This window comes from Podarcis liolepis (genome assembly GCF_965112155.1).
Source record: "Podarcis liolepis genome assembly, chromosome: 4".
Classification (NCBI taxonomy): Eukaryota; Metazoa; Chordata; class Lepidosauria; order Squamata; family Lacertidae; genus Podarcis; species Podarcis liolepis.
This window is the reverse complement of record NC_139558.1, coordinates 52,850,358-52,865,242: the sequence shown is the minus strand read 5'-3', so window position 1 is coordinate 52,865,242 and position 14,885 is coordinate 52,850,358. Positions and strand designations below refer to the sequence as shown.

General features: G+C 39.5%; 1 protein-coding gene across 12 annotated transcripts in view; it reads right to left on the bottom strand.

The window, feature by feature from the left end:
• ERG (ETS transcription factor ERG) overlaps window positions 1–14,885 on the bottom strand; it is a 111,244-nt gene that overhangs the window by 2,164 nt on the left and 94,195 nt on the right. For 7 of the 12 annotated variants that reach the window (XM_083500212.1, XM_083500211.1, XM_083500209.1 and 4 more), the window contains 7 exons: window positions 12,356–12,507; window positions 8,076–8,279; window positions 7,220–7,300; window positions 4,048–4,119; window positions 1,898–1,966; window positions 1,188–1,244; window positions 632–679 (listed from right to left, as the gene is read on the bottom strand). In XM_083500212.1, the coding sequence (XP_083356338.1) occupies window positions 632–679; window positions 1,188–1,244; window positions 1,898–1,966; window positions 4,048–4,119; window positions 7,220–7,300; window positions 8,076–8,279; window positions 12,356–12,507 (683 nt within the window). The remainder of the gene's footprint in view (window positions 1–631; window positions 680–1,187; window positions 1,245–1,897; window positions 1,967–4,047; window positions 4,120–7,219; window positions 7,301–8,075; window positions 8,280–12,355; window positions 12,508–14,885) is intronic. The other 5 variants (XM_083500214.1, XM_083500205.1, XM_083500215.1 and 2 more) reach the window with 3 other exon arrangements.

Genomic DNA, 14,885 nt, shown 5'->3' with positions numbered 1-14,885 from the left:
AATAATAATAATAATAATAATAATAATAATAATAATAATGGCAATAGTGTTAGGGTTGGTTAGCATCTCTTACCAGTGCAAGATACAATTAGGTTTGGTTGTTGTCATTAGCTTTTAATGATCTAAGGCACCAAGTTACTGCTTATATGAGTCTACTTCTTTTTCTCAAGCAGCAGCCAACATGTTATGTTGCAAACCTCTTTCAATCAGTGACATGGGTGGGTTAGTTGTGGTGATGACCTTCTTAGATGCCTCTATTTCCCTATTTGCTCCTGTTAGCTTCTAGTCAGTTATTTAAGTTCACTCATGATTTTGACAATGCCAACTTCATCTATCAGTAACAATAAGTTATGTTTCTACAATGATGTAATATGTTGTGAGGATCTAATGGTGTTTATAAAGGAAAGAAAGAAGAATACAATATCTGTTTTAGGAATGTAGAGTCTGTAGCCTTCCAGATGTTGCTTGCCTATACCTCCCATCATCCTTTGCAATTGACTGATGGGAGTTGGAGTCCATACATCCCTGATGTATTTCTACCACGCTGGTGTTAAGTGTGCAATAAATTTCCATGGGCTTTGCTATATGAATTTTCTAGATAAACATCCTAATGCAGTACTATTTTTCCTACCTGGATTTGCAAGACGGCTGCTGGTTGGGCCAAGAATTTGGTAGGGATCTAGAGAAAGGTTAAAAAGAGAGAGACATAAACCAAAATGCTGTAAAGATATTAAGAAAGCTTTTTCAAATATAGGTTATACAGTAATGTGTATAATCAGAATCTGGTTAAACAGCTATGGCATATTTTGCAAAAATAAGGGATTTTATATTAATTAAAAGAAATAAATGCTACACAGATCTTTATTTTAAACTATATTACAATGCAAAACTAATCTTGAATTATGTTGACCGCCTGTGATTGATAGAGCTGCACCTGGCAGAACAATCTTATCTAAAGAAAGTTGGTGTAACTTATAAGAAAGCTCAAGTTACCCCTATTCTAAACTATGTTCGGATGGAACTTGGAGGAGTTTGCCCTATACCGTGTGCTAGGTCATGTGACTGAGCTGAAAGTGGTTTGGAATAGGTATAAGTCTCTTTTTGCCCTGTCCCATCCCTCCCCACACCCCCAAAATGGCCCTTTTAGGGGATTTATGCCAATGGGGAATAGCTGCAGGTAGACATACCTAACTGAGGGCGCTGGTCTTCTGTTTTGGGCACTGTTGAAGATGATGCTTGAGCTGCTAGGGGGGAAAAACAGAACTGAATGCCCAGATCAAGGCAATGAGTGGCTTTTGTCTGTAGAGCCTGAGTCCCTATCAAGAAAGCTGAAATCCCAATGTTTTGTAATTGCATTCCCTATTGACTTCCCCACCCCTCCAACTATCCAACTTGTCCCCGCTTTTGCCCTACTCAGCATTTCAGATGCGCTCGCTCTCTCTCTCTCTCTCTCTCTCTCTCACACACACACACATACACACACACACACACACCTCACATAATATGATACAAAACAACCATGAAGTTTTCTGAAGTCATAGTATACTAAAATGAAACAGCTGCAAAGTCATGGAAGGTACGGACCAGGATCAGATGAAGATCAAACAAACAGTAAATACCCAGGTATAGTATATGAAATCGCATCCCTGTTCACAGTTACATATTATACTCTGGATCCTAAAGAAAAGATCCTCATAATTGCTATGGATATTTAATTCTCTAATCGGGCCAAAGTCCAAACAGCAACAAATGAACTATGATTTGAACCTGTTTATATAAGGTCTTCAATAAGCTGGTTTGCACCTGAAATTTAATTGTCAGAATCAAATTCTTCTGAAGCAGCTATGGCATTTCCAGGTAATGTTATCTGTTATGAAAGAAAAAGAAGATACTTTACCTTTTGACTGGGGAGCAGGATGACTGTGACTTGTCCAGGCTGACCTCCTGGCCTGTTCATAAGGTATATCTGTGTAAAAAAGAAATTATCTCAAATATATGTGAGCTAGAAATAACTATCAAAGGTCAAATTTCTCCATGTATGATTGTTTCTGAAATAAGTAATTTTCCTGATGACACACTATTCAACATGGTTGATAGCTGCACTGCAGGAAATCTAAAATCAAAATCACTCCTGCAGTGATCTGTCTAATCGCCACTCTGCAAAATAATTTCATATGCAGAACCAGTGGCCCTCCAGATGTTGTTGGATTCCGATTCTAATTTCCAGAAGTCCCAGCCAGCATGGGTATCAATATTTAGGGAGCTGCAGGCTCTGTATCTATGCCCCAGGGGTGCCACCTTGAATGAAATACTGGAGGGGGCAGGTAAGCCCTCCCCCACATAATCACATGACATGGTGCATGCACACCATTTGAATGGCAATGCCCATCGCCTTTTATTGGGGGGGGGCAAAGCCCTCTCAGCCCCTAGGAGTTGGCTCCTATGCTATTCTTAAGAAGCTTCAAAATTCTTTATGTGCACACACCTCTTGCTCACAGTTATGAATTAAAAACATGCAATTGCCACCAGATAGACAACTATGAATCTTTTCTTCCTTTCCTACATTATAAACATGTATAGATTTGCATGGTATAATTTCTTGAAGCAACTAAATACATTATTATTGTTCTTTGGCGATTACTCATAGCCGAGTAAGATTGTTTTCCATGAACACGGTCTTAACAATGAGTCCGTAAGTGACTGTGGAGGCCAATTCTGGATCTACACGTCCTTCCACAGTGGAGACATAGGGTTCCGGGCAGGAGCTGATCAAGATGAAGGTTTGCCAAGCGTACCTTCCTCTTAGCATGTTTCTCCTTTTCGCCCTGAATTTGAGCGTCTTCAAAGTCCATGACACCTTTGGTAAAGAAAATCCAATTGGAGCGCTCACAGACCAGTGTTTCCCAATTGCCAGTGTTTACACTACATTTTAAAATATTTGCTTTGAGAGAGTCTTTAAACCTCTTTGTTGACCACCAGCATTATGTTTTCCATTTCTAAGTTCAGAATAGAGTAGTTGCTTTGGAAGATGATAATCAGGCATCCGCACAACATGACCAGTCCAATGAAGTTGATATTGAAGAATCACTGCTTTGACACTGGTGATTTTTGCTTCTTTCACTACTCTGGTATTAGTTCACCTGTCTTAGAGAGCCAGTGTGGTGTAGTGGTTAAGAGCGGTAGTCTCGTAATCTGGTGAACCAGGTTTGCGTCTCTGTTCCTTCACACGCAGCTGCTGGGTGACAGAAGTCACACTTCTTTGAAGTCTCTCAGCCCCACTCACCTCACAGAGTGTTTGTTGTAGGGGAGGAAGGGAAAGGAGATTGTTAGCTGCTTTGAGATTCCTTCGGATAGTGATAAAGTGGGATATCAAATCCAAAGTCTTCTTCCCAAGCGATATGTAAAATTTTTCTGAGACACCATTGATGGAATCTTTCAAGGAGTTGGAGATGGTGTTTATAAGTGGTCCATGTTTCACAAGCATACAGTAAGGTTGGTAGTATAATAGTACTTGCTAGATTGGAGATGGATCCCCTCCCCCAGCACTTGCACAAAAGTTTACAAACAGTGCTAAAACACGTTCTCCTTCTATTCCTGTCTAGCGTTTTCATGGCCTTGGGCTATCCAACACCTGTGGCTATTTTAACCCAAACCTTAAAATAAAACCTCCTGCATGATTGGGAACCAGTCCCTGATTGGGCCAGACATTCTACTCATGTGAGTAAGCACCTCCTGCAGAACCTCCCTGTTTAATAAAAACTGACCATGGGTGGCCAACATGCATGGAGACATCAGGGATGGGGTTTGTTTGTGCATCTCTGCCTCCTGTCCACAGAGAACAGCATTTGCATGCTCAATCAGATGCCCAAACACTTATAATTGAGGAATCTTCTATACAATTATATATGTCTTATATCTAGTACTAGTTTTCTGTGTACGAGGAAAGAGCAGGATAGGAAGAACAGCCAGCCAGACTGTAGCACTTTAAAAAGAGAGAAAGACAGACAGACAGGCAGATAGAGAAAATAGGATGGTGTATTTGCATACCTGGCCTGGTGGTAATTCTTTGTGCAGTTTCAGGGTAAACGGAAGTGTTCGGGAAGATAAAAGCTGCACCCCCTAGATACAAGAAGAAAATGGAAATAAGTATAACTTTGCATTTCAATATGTTTTGGAACAAAACTTACAACTATATGTGTATTGGACTATGATAAAGCATCTGATCTATCAGGTATTCAGCTGAAATCAGGACAGTACATTGAAAGAAAAATATTCATATTTTCCAATTAGAAGGCACTGTAGTAACATTTCAACTGATTTAATTAGAAGCTTTTTTGTTTTGTTTTGTTTATTATTCAGTCTTTGTGGAAGTCAGTGTTAGGTTTATCAGGCATATCAATTATTTTCCCCACCCTGCATATCCCTAGTTATTGCATGAAGTAATTCACTATAAGCTGGTTATTGTCAGGGAAAATGAGGAAGCCTGGTAAGCCATATATAGCCACAGAACCATCACTTAATACATACAACTGCTGTACCCAAGGTAAACTTTTTTCAGGGTAAAATGGACTTGGATAAATTAATATTCTAACAACAAGAAAGTAGAGTTGGAAGGAACATACAAGCTCCTTACTATTCCTTTTACATGTAGAATGTACAGTGTAGTGGTTTCAGTTTTGGACTAGGACCATGGAGATCCAGATTCAAATAAAAAAGGAGGAGTTGGAAAGAATCACATATAGTACTCATAACTTTTTGGAGGAAAAGTGAGCTATAAACTGAATAAATAAAATGAACAAAGAGGGATAGTGGAAAATCCATATGTATATATATATATACGTTCTCATAGCCCACCCTTCGTCAAATGGTCCCAAGGGCAGGTTACAAATATATCACAATTAAAATAAGTACAGTGTGCAATTATAATTATAAAAACCACAAAACAACAAATTTAATAACAAAACAGAAGTACAGAACAGCAGTGCACAACAGTGCTTGCTTCCCATATTACTTTAAAAATCAGGGGTATGTGTAGCTGAGTGTTTAAAAAAGATACAGTGAGGTGAATGGCACATCATGTCTGTTCTAAGATGACATTTGTGTACAGCAAAAGAGGGGGGTTGTGATATCAATTTATTTAAAATTGTATCAAGCATATTAATTAGTGCCTAGATGTGGGACCATCGGGAAACCTTACGTACATTGCCTTGAGTTCCATTCTGGAAGATAGGGAAGATATAGATGTAACAACAACAATATCACAGTGAAAAATCCCTGTTAGTTTCTAACATTGTCGAGAGAGAAGAATAAACTTTCTATTCCTTATAGAGTTGTTATTTCTGGTCACTATAAGTCATCAAACCCCCCAGGCATGATAATGAGATATCCCAAACTTTTATTTAATCAGATTAAAGATACAGAAATTCCATACATCTACATTGTCTTCTGATGCACAATTTCAAGAGCTTGATTTTAGTTTCCTTACCTATAACCCACATACGAACCAAATTTACTTCTAGAAACAGAGAACCAATGGGAAGTTTCTCTCCCTCCAAGTTATAACCTGATCTGCTGAGCTACAAAGTAGATCCTGGCCAAATTGTGGCCTGGTACCTAACTCAAACCACAAAATTGGCACAAGATGCCTCTATATGAGGCATACAAGTGATAAGAGAACAGAAGGTGAAGGACTAACACTTATTCCTTCCATGCTTCTTGGTCTTCTGCAAGAGTGGGGAGATTGGCTGCTTCCCTGGTGCTTGTTCCCCGTCTTTACATCGGTATGAACATGGTTTGGGAACAGAGTGGTGCCATAGCTCATTAAAGGGCCATAGCTCAATGGCAGAGTATCTGCTTTGCATGCAGTAGGTCTCAGGTTCAAACCAGGCAGGCTTGGGAAATACTTAGTATATGAAACCCTGGGAAGCTGCTGCTCCCATCAGCGATCAGCGTATACAGCACTGAGCTGGGTGGACCATTGGTCTGACTCTCTATAAGGCAGCTTCCTGTGTAGCATGGTTCCCTGTACTTTCCTTCCATTATATCCTTTGGGATATAGGCAATTGAGGAGTTCAGTGTTTCTTGCAAGATAAATTTATTTTAACATCTATATCTTGCACCTTCAGCAGTGATGCTATCAGGGAGGCCATCAATCAGCTACAAAAAGATGATTTATCATTAAAAAACCCCAATAAAAACAGCATCAATGCAACAAAAATGAATCAGTAAATAACAAATGAGGGAGCCAAAACCTCCAAAAATTAACAGTGGCACAAATGCCTGAAAATACATAGAAGGCCTGGGAGAATTAAAAAACAACAACTTTCACATGGCTCTGAAATGATGGCAGTGCAGCTGCAAGGTGGGCATCCTAAGTAAGGGCATTCTGTACATGGTGTGCCATGTTCAAGAGAGCACTCTTTCGGATGGCCAGCTCAATACAGCACACATTTGCTCCTGCTACAGCAAACCCATAGACCTGCATCAGTCGATCAAAGACACTGAATGCAGATCCCTACATTTAAATTACGCTCTACTTGGATACAGGCCATGCTTTCAAAAGTGCTTGAGAGGTACACCATGGCTGTTTGTTCAGATGACCTGTTTCACTCTTCTCTCATTAAGATATTCAGTTGCATAATAGATTTATACAGATCTCCCGTACACAAAATTTGAAGATTAGGGAGCAGACTAGGCTAGTGCTCTCTAATCTCTAACATGCTACTTTTATATGGGGGCTTTTTCCAAGCAAGGGAGACCAAACATCCAATCTCCCACTGGAAATGGCACAGCTGAGCTACACGTGTCTGCTCTTCTTCTTTTTTATGTTTCACTCTTGGGATGAGAAGCAATAGTGAGAGTATTATCTGAGTGCTTGCATGTATGTGTTCATGCACATAAAAAAGGGTGTAGGTACATGAATATTCTCTTTCTCAGAGGCCATATTTCCTTCTAAGAGAACTCATGAAGAGCTTCATCCAAATCAATTACTGTATCTGAGCCTAAATGGTTTATCTGTGTATGGCTTGTGTGTGTGTGTGTGTGTGTGTGTGTGTGTGAGCAAGAGAGAGAGAAAGCAATTCCCACCAATACTAGGAAGCATATTACACTCTTAAACCCTGCCTTTCTTTCTTAATTTACAGTTAGCATGCATTTGTCACATAGATAACCTTAACTTTAAAAAAATGGCCTATAGGGAGGGGAGTCGTGACAGCATTACCTGTATTTCTAGCATGCATTAACCGTGGAGAGTTTTGTAAGGCCTTATCAACATCATCTGAAGTCAAATGTGGAAGAGGAGCTACAAAACAAAAAGCAACACCAAAATTTTAAAAATATATATTCAGAATTATCTTAATAACCATTTTCTTTTATCCTGATAGGATTGTTTATTGGTCAGTCTAGCATCAATTCATTCTGCTCTTTGTGGGAGTGGGTTTATAATAATGCTGGAAGCAGGGCTTTAATTAAGAATATTGTAGAAAATACTGACAACTAGAAAGCCTGTGAAAAACAATGTCATATTGGTGTTGCACTGCCTGATTTTTAAAAACAGAAATTGTTCTTCGACATGTTATTATTCAGTTATGCAACATTGTCTATACCACAGATAACAAATTCGCTTTCTCCTCCTCTCATCTTTGAATGCTGCTTATTAGTTTAATTTTATCTATATTCAGGGGACTCTTTTGTTCACCCTAACATCATACAAGCCCTATTTCTACGAGAGTCTTATAAACTGCTCCTTTGTGCACACACATTTAAAATCATGCCTGGAATTTCTTTTCAAATTATTATGTATATAATCTCATTTAGAATGATCATTTCAGTAATGGAAAAAAGGAAATGCATGTGACCAGAAAAAACATTACAGTTTTTTAATATAGATTATGTTTGAACTGATTTTTGGTAATATCTAAAATGGTTAAAATTTCCCTGATTTGAACTCTGCTTAAAGAACACTGTGAGCATAGCATTTGAAAGAGAAATCTGAAATAAGCATTACAGTAGAAATTGCAGTGGACAAAACTTTTTTTTGGGGGGGGGGAAGCCATCAACAAAGAAAAGGTTCTTACTCTCTCTGAGGTAGTGTAAGTGTGAGAGAAGAATGTCTGCATTGTAGCTTGGTGTTAGCCTCTGGAAGTCATCTTTGGTCATCTTACACAATTCCTTCCCATCAATATTCTGAAACAGCACAATGTCCACATCTGGCAGGCCATATTCTTTGACTGCCCATTCCAACCACTGGCGTACGTGGTCTGTGCTCCATAATGTGGGATCTGTTTTGAAAAGCAGAAAGTTTCATTGTGTTAATGTTATGGAGAATGAGTTCTGCTACAAAACTGACTGAGCTTCTCCCCCATAGCAAATGCACTACTGAACAATGGGTAGCATCCAATGCAATTGTTCCATTAGCACAAGGGTTTATGATTTCACCCCTCCCCTCCCCATGCACATTCTGTTACCCTTCCCAAATCTGATGTGGATGATTGGGGGGGAAACCCAGAGGAGATTTAGGGGGTACCTGGGGAGAGGAAATTTTTGTGTATAAGCATAAATCTTTGCACCATCGGAATGTGTTACTTAGTGCTACACTGAATACAAGCCAGTATTAATTATTCTGGCACAGTGTGTTCGTCCCAGGAATCTGTTTATTCCACCAAAAGGAACCAAAACTTAGGCGAAAACTGGATGTGTGCCATCTATCCCCATTGAACTCAATGGAAACTCTTTTACTGAATTCAGTTGGGTGTAAATTGCACCTAATGCCTGAGGCAGAGTGGTTGGCACACTTTCAAAAACATGCCTGAGCATTCATTTTTCTCGTCATGTATCTTGAATAGTGCTTATTGTGAGAAGACATTATGCTAAAGTGGAACTAACTACCCTTTCCACTGTAGCCCTTTGTACTCTTTAGTCAAGGTATGCCATTTATTTATTATTTATTTATAAATTGCATTTATTTATTGTTAAGCCACTTTCCATATTGATTGCAAGGCAGATTACAACCTTAAAAGAGAATCAATAAGCAAAACCAGTAAGCTAACATTTTAATAAACACAAATTAAAATGCAACCATAAAGTTAGTTTCCAGAACAGTTCTCAATAGTCAGGAATCAGGAAATCACAAAGATCTAGATGAACAAATATATTCAGAAGGCCCTGAAAAGTGGCTGCAAATGTGACTTGTGGTTCAATAGTAAAAAATAAATTTTAAAAATGGCAGAAAACATCACCCACAGGTCATGACCTCAAAAAGTAGCTATCATATTGACCCATAGGTTTTGAAGTTTTGCCAAGTGTCCAAAAAAAGTTTGAAAGAAGCCATACTGTCCTGTATTAGAAGCATAGAAGCACTCCAACAATGATGTCTAAGAACCAACGGAACCTTTGTCTAGGAGGAATCTGCCATTCAGGTCAGACAGGGAAGCATCAAATATGTAGGGCCATTTCCAAGTCATTGGAATAGTCACTCCTCTCAATTTTGAGGAACCGGGTGTGCACAGCTCTTTTCCTGTCCACACACCCTACAGTAAATGGAATTCAGGGTTCGGTTGCTGGTGGTCCTCCTGCAGAAAGCAAATTGTCAGGGTGCTCCCTCTTTTGCACACTTTCTACCCTTGATCTCTTGACTACTGATCCCAAGCCATTAACAGGTCTTCCATCACAATTCTTAGAACTGCAATTCAGACTGATTCCCCCCCCCGATTCCCCCCACAATTTGATCCAAAATGACTTCAGTTTTCACCTCCACTAGTTCCAAAGCAGATGCCCAATCCTCCACTGCTGCATTCCTTCTTTTAAAGATATATTCACCAGATTCCCTGCTTATCTAATGGGCTTGTCAGGTTCCCACCTTTCTGTGTCTTAGAACCAATCCACACTTTGTTGGTCTCATCAGTTTCGTCTGACAGTTCAAAAAGGCTGTCATCCATTACCTGCTGAATATCAAGCCTGGCAAACTTGGTCTTAAGCATAGCCTATCATCTTCTGACCTTTGCAAGCAACACCCCCTCGCCCTGGTGTCAACCATTGCTCAATGAGCAGCCCCAACTACACCCCTGCTCTTTAAAGAAGAATGCAACCTTGTCCAGAACAGGTAAACTGCTTGATTCCAGTGCATGGAAGCCACCTACTCCTAGAACATCCAGCTTGTTATGATTCAGCTTCAACGCATTAGCCCTCATCCAGCCCACCACTGTGTCCAAGCATGGCTACACCTGATTGAGCGATACAGAGAAACAGAGCTGTGTGTCATCAGACTTGTGATGATACCACACCCCAAATCCTCTACTGACTGCTCTCAATGGCTTCATGCAGATATTGAGCAGCACTGGGGACAGAATGGGTCCTCTCCTCAGCTTAACAGCCAGAGAATGAGGTATAGTCACCCAATGCCCTCCACTGAAACCAATTCTGCAGGCACGAGTGCAACCACAGTAATTCAGTGTCACTCTCTTCTAATTCATGGAAGTGGTCCAGCAAGACATATGAACACCAGGCCCTACACAGTGACCCAGCTTAGCTGTGAACTATTAATCTCGCTCCCCCACCCCCTTTTTCTTTTTTCTTTGCCACATCATCCTGCAATCTGTAATGGCTGTGTATAAATGAAAAACATCTGGCAGTCAGATAGCAGGACTTTGCTCAAATATTTCTTGTGCAGCTCAGCAAACAGCTGTTTATGCCTACAGACCTCTTGCTCCCTGAACAACATTTACATCAATTTCCAAATGTATTTAAGACAGATGTGGATAGAAGAAAGCTATTTATGATCACTCACGGTTCAGAGACTGGGAAATGTATCAATGGCCCATTTTTGGACCAGATTGCTTGGGAAGTGCTGCTGCTTTGTGGCTTGTTTCAGAACATTTTTATCATCCACTGAATCAGTTTGTTAGCAAAGCTTTATCTGAGTATGTGTAGAATATTATGCAACAAGTGTGTAGCTTGACAAATAACTGACAGAATTTCAACTTGTCGTTTTAGCCACATCTAATTTTCCTATAGATTCATGTCACTATATAACTCTGGGAAAGTTAAGCAATGCAGCAGAAGTAGAATATATATTCCTTTTAGAGTAGCATGAGTAAAGGTCAATCTTCTTTTCATTAAAGATTAGCCCCATATACCAATGTAAAGCACAAATGATAAGGGAATATTATGATTAGTTTTTGACTCTCCAAAATGTGCATAAAACAGAGGAATCAACAACCCCATTTGATGTTCAAGGTTTACCAGCAGTGATAATCAGCTGGAATAGCTACTTTTATGCCAGAAATTCAACAAAAATTCAACAGAGCACTAGTTCCTCCATCCATATCTAACACACTAGCCATCCTAGATTATCATTTACTTGTACATCTTTTGCCAGCAGGTATATGTGTGTGTACTAATTACTGCTTTAGATCTAGGGGCTCTACCACAAAAGATACAATTGACCACAGTATAGCTAATAATTTATATTGTACTTATCAAAAATTTAATTGCCTGTTTATGAAAATGCAAAATTGCTGTTATGGAGGCTTGAATTCAGTTGATATATATCTGGACTCGATGGGGTGTTGATATCCTTAAGAGCTCCAGGGAATAACTTCAGTTCATTCCAACTGGCAGTTCATGTCTCTTTTCTTCTGCCATAAGGCTTACGTGGTCTGCCTATTCTCATAAAATCCTACAGAAGACTAGAAATGCTTAGTTGTGGGCTGGATCACACACAGAGATCCATAACTTGATCAGTGTACCCTTTATAGGGATGTCAGAAGGCAGCGATTTCCCTTCCAAACTGTATTCATCACAACCAGTGCTGTTTCCATTCTGCTGCAGTTCAGTTTCTGCCAAATATTATGCTATTTGCTTCACTGTCCACTATTTAATGCAAGTTACATACATTGCCTATTTACATGATTTTTGTGACTTACATTGATTTCAGTGTAAATGAAGCATCAAAACAATGTAAAAAAGTAATTACTATAATTACATATTACTTACAGACTTTGAAACACACCTATGTGAATGAATACCAATCATATTGGCTTGCGTGATTTCCATTCTAGACTGCAGGATGAACAAGAAAACTGCATGAATTTCTGTTTCCTTTTCTGTTTTCACTAGAATTCTCTGACATCTCTCCAACAGCTTCTCGCTTCCCATCTTGGTACAACAACGCCCCTACAACCAATGAAATGGCCAGGAAGCTAGCGCCACCTCACCGGGCAAGCTGCAACTGATATATTCCTAAGTATGTACACCAGGCTCCTGCTGAAATCAGTATGGAACTAAAGGAGTTTAAGCTGAATGGCCAACTGGGCGGGCCCAGTTTAAAAAGGTTATTTAAAAACATTTGTCTTCTCACCTGCTGGAACAATAACTCTCCGTTCATTGGTGGTCATGTTTGGTGGTGGGATGTGCTTTTCTTCCATATAGCTTCCATAGTTCATGCCAACGTTTTCTGTGTTGCTGGACATCTTTCCTCCTTTTGCCACACTGCAGTTGTCAGGGGAATTCCTAAGGAAACAATTTAAGATTTCCTGAATAATACTTTTCAGTAAGCAGGTTTACAAGTGAAAGAGGATTTTTGCTATATGCTGATCTGAAGTTCTCATCTATCTGTCAAGCAATGCTGTTCCAGGAGTCTACTTTAGATACAGTACTAAAATGCCTTCCGCTGGTGGAGGCATTTTAGTGAAGTGTAAAAACTTGAGGATCTGACTCCATATTACTTTATTTTTGGAAATGGAAATGGAGTTTGGATTTGCAGGCATATGATTTAGGCCTGATGGACACTCACTGTTGCATCTCTTGAACATCTAAAAATATGCATACTGTCTTTCTCCACTGGTGCACAAATCAGCACAAAAAATATTGCAAATCAGCATAAATACATTATAAAAACAGGCATAAAAATAGCATGCTGTTAGGAGACAAATTGGCCTAAACTTCAGGCTAGAGTTAACGCACTCAGCTCTTCTCAAAGTCTTGGTATATTTGGTACCTGAAAGTGATGTACTATGGCAGACCTTTTGGAGGAAGAATTTCCAGTTATGCACCACTCCTACCAATACAGAGATATGCATACACTGAGTGCTTTGAACCAAGCCTTCAAGAAGATGGGAGTAATGGTAAAGTGTATATATCATTTGGGTTTTTCACAGTAAAAAAGAAAGCAGATTACATTAATTCTAGAGCAAACTGCAAGCATGGAAGCTGCCATATGTCAAAACAGAATTAAATGTGACAACATTCCATTTAAAAAAAAATCAGACATGCAGTACTTTTATTTAAAATCACTGTTACCCACCCACCTTCTCAAGAAAAAGGGTAAGGGTTAAATAACAATACTGATAATGTTGACGAGACCCAAATGGTCAGTGCAGTCTGGTTACTGTGTTTTTGTAAATAAAAATGATTTTGAATAATTTAAAAGAGAAGCATTGCTAGTAATATGCTTTAGATTGTTGTACAAATTTACATTATTTATTTCCTCTGGAAAAACAACAACAATGGAATGTAAAAGATATAAACTTCTTCCTGCAACAATGAAGTATATATCATCAGTTTCAGTCTGTCCTATTGTCATGGGCAATCGTGCATTAAAAGTACAATAAACACTTTTCAGTGTACTCTTTAAAAGATTGAGTGGTAGCAATCAGTATTTGGCACACTTCTTGGGAGCTGCTAGGGTGGGTCTCTGAACTGAATATAAACACAGAAAAGACTAAATTAGCATTTCTCCCTGGAATCCAGAAGCATGTGCTCAAGAATTTTACCTTTATAATCAACTGAGGATAATGGCAAGTTAGTAGAGGTCCCAGCCCCAGAGACTGCAAAGTGAACCCCACATGTGCAGTGGGAGATCTGAACCCCTGCCCCCAACATCCAAACAAATAAGCACCTGTGCTGTGTTCTCTGAAACTCATGAGAACTTAGTTCAGCTGGAGTGAGAGAGAAAACTGTGGGGAAAGATGGACAAAATGGATATACCTCATTTCACATGCAGCCAAATCACTTATTTTTACTTTACGCATGGCAATACCAGTCTCATGAGAGCCAATTCACACTTTATTTTGTGTTTTCTTTTATTGGCCTGATTTCCCTGAAATAGACACAGAAGAAGTTGAGGAAAGCATGGCTCTCCACATTCATGCTCATTGTAAGGAAACCTAGCCATTTAAATGCGGGTGTGCCCTGTCCCATTGCCAACATTGAGTATGTGGATTTTGTTATTTGAAGTCTGGTATTACTTTGTTTCTAGAAAAAAGTGTGAATCAACTAATTGTAGAGGGTTTGCATATCTGAAGTTTGATGCATGCTGTAAGTCCTGAGCTAAACAAGGGTAGGCACAACTGGAACCCAACATATAGGTAGCCGGTAGCTTGCAAATATCAGGAAGGAAGCTGCCTACAAGGTAAAGGCTTGTTTAAGGAAAATCTGTTTGATTTCTGAATAGCCAAGGGACAGATGATAATAACAGAAAAGCAGTCTACAGGGAAGTGTGCCTGGCAAAGAGCGAAGCCTAGCTGTAATTCATTCACAACCCTGGACCCAAACTATAGGCCAACATGTTTTAGAATCCATTCTTCCTTGTATGCTGGTTTCTGGTCAAAAATGGTACCAGTGCCTTGCCCAACTTGACACATCAAAATGCTACAGACAAGTAGCAATAACTTCAGATAAATGAGAGATGGGTGTTTATCAAGATGCACATATAGTACATTGTACTCTATGTTTTTGACACCATAATAAAGTTACGTGAAGGCCGTCCACTCATCCCCCTTCCCTCTTTCCTTGCTTCCTTTGCACATTCCAGCTGCTTTGTGCCTTAAGGCCATCATAGCAAATTAAGGCAGTCAGCATCTGGCTCACTGGAGGCCAGGCAAGCTATA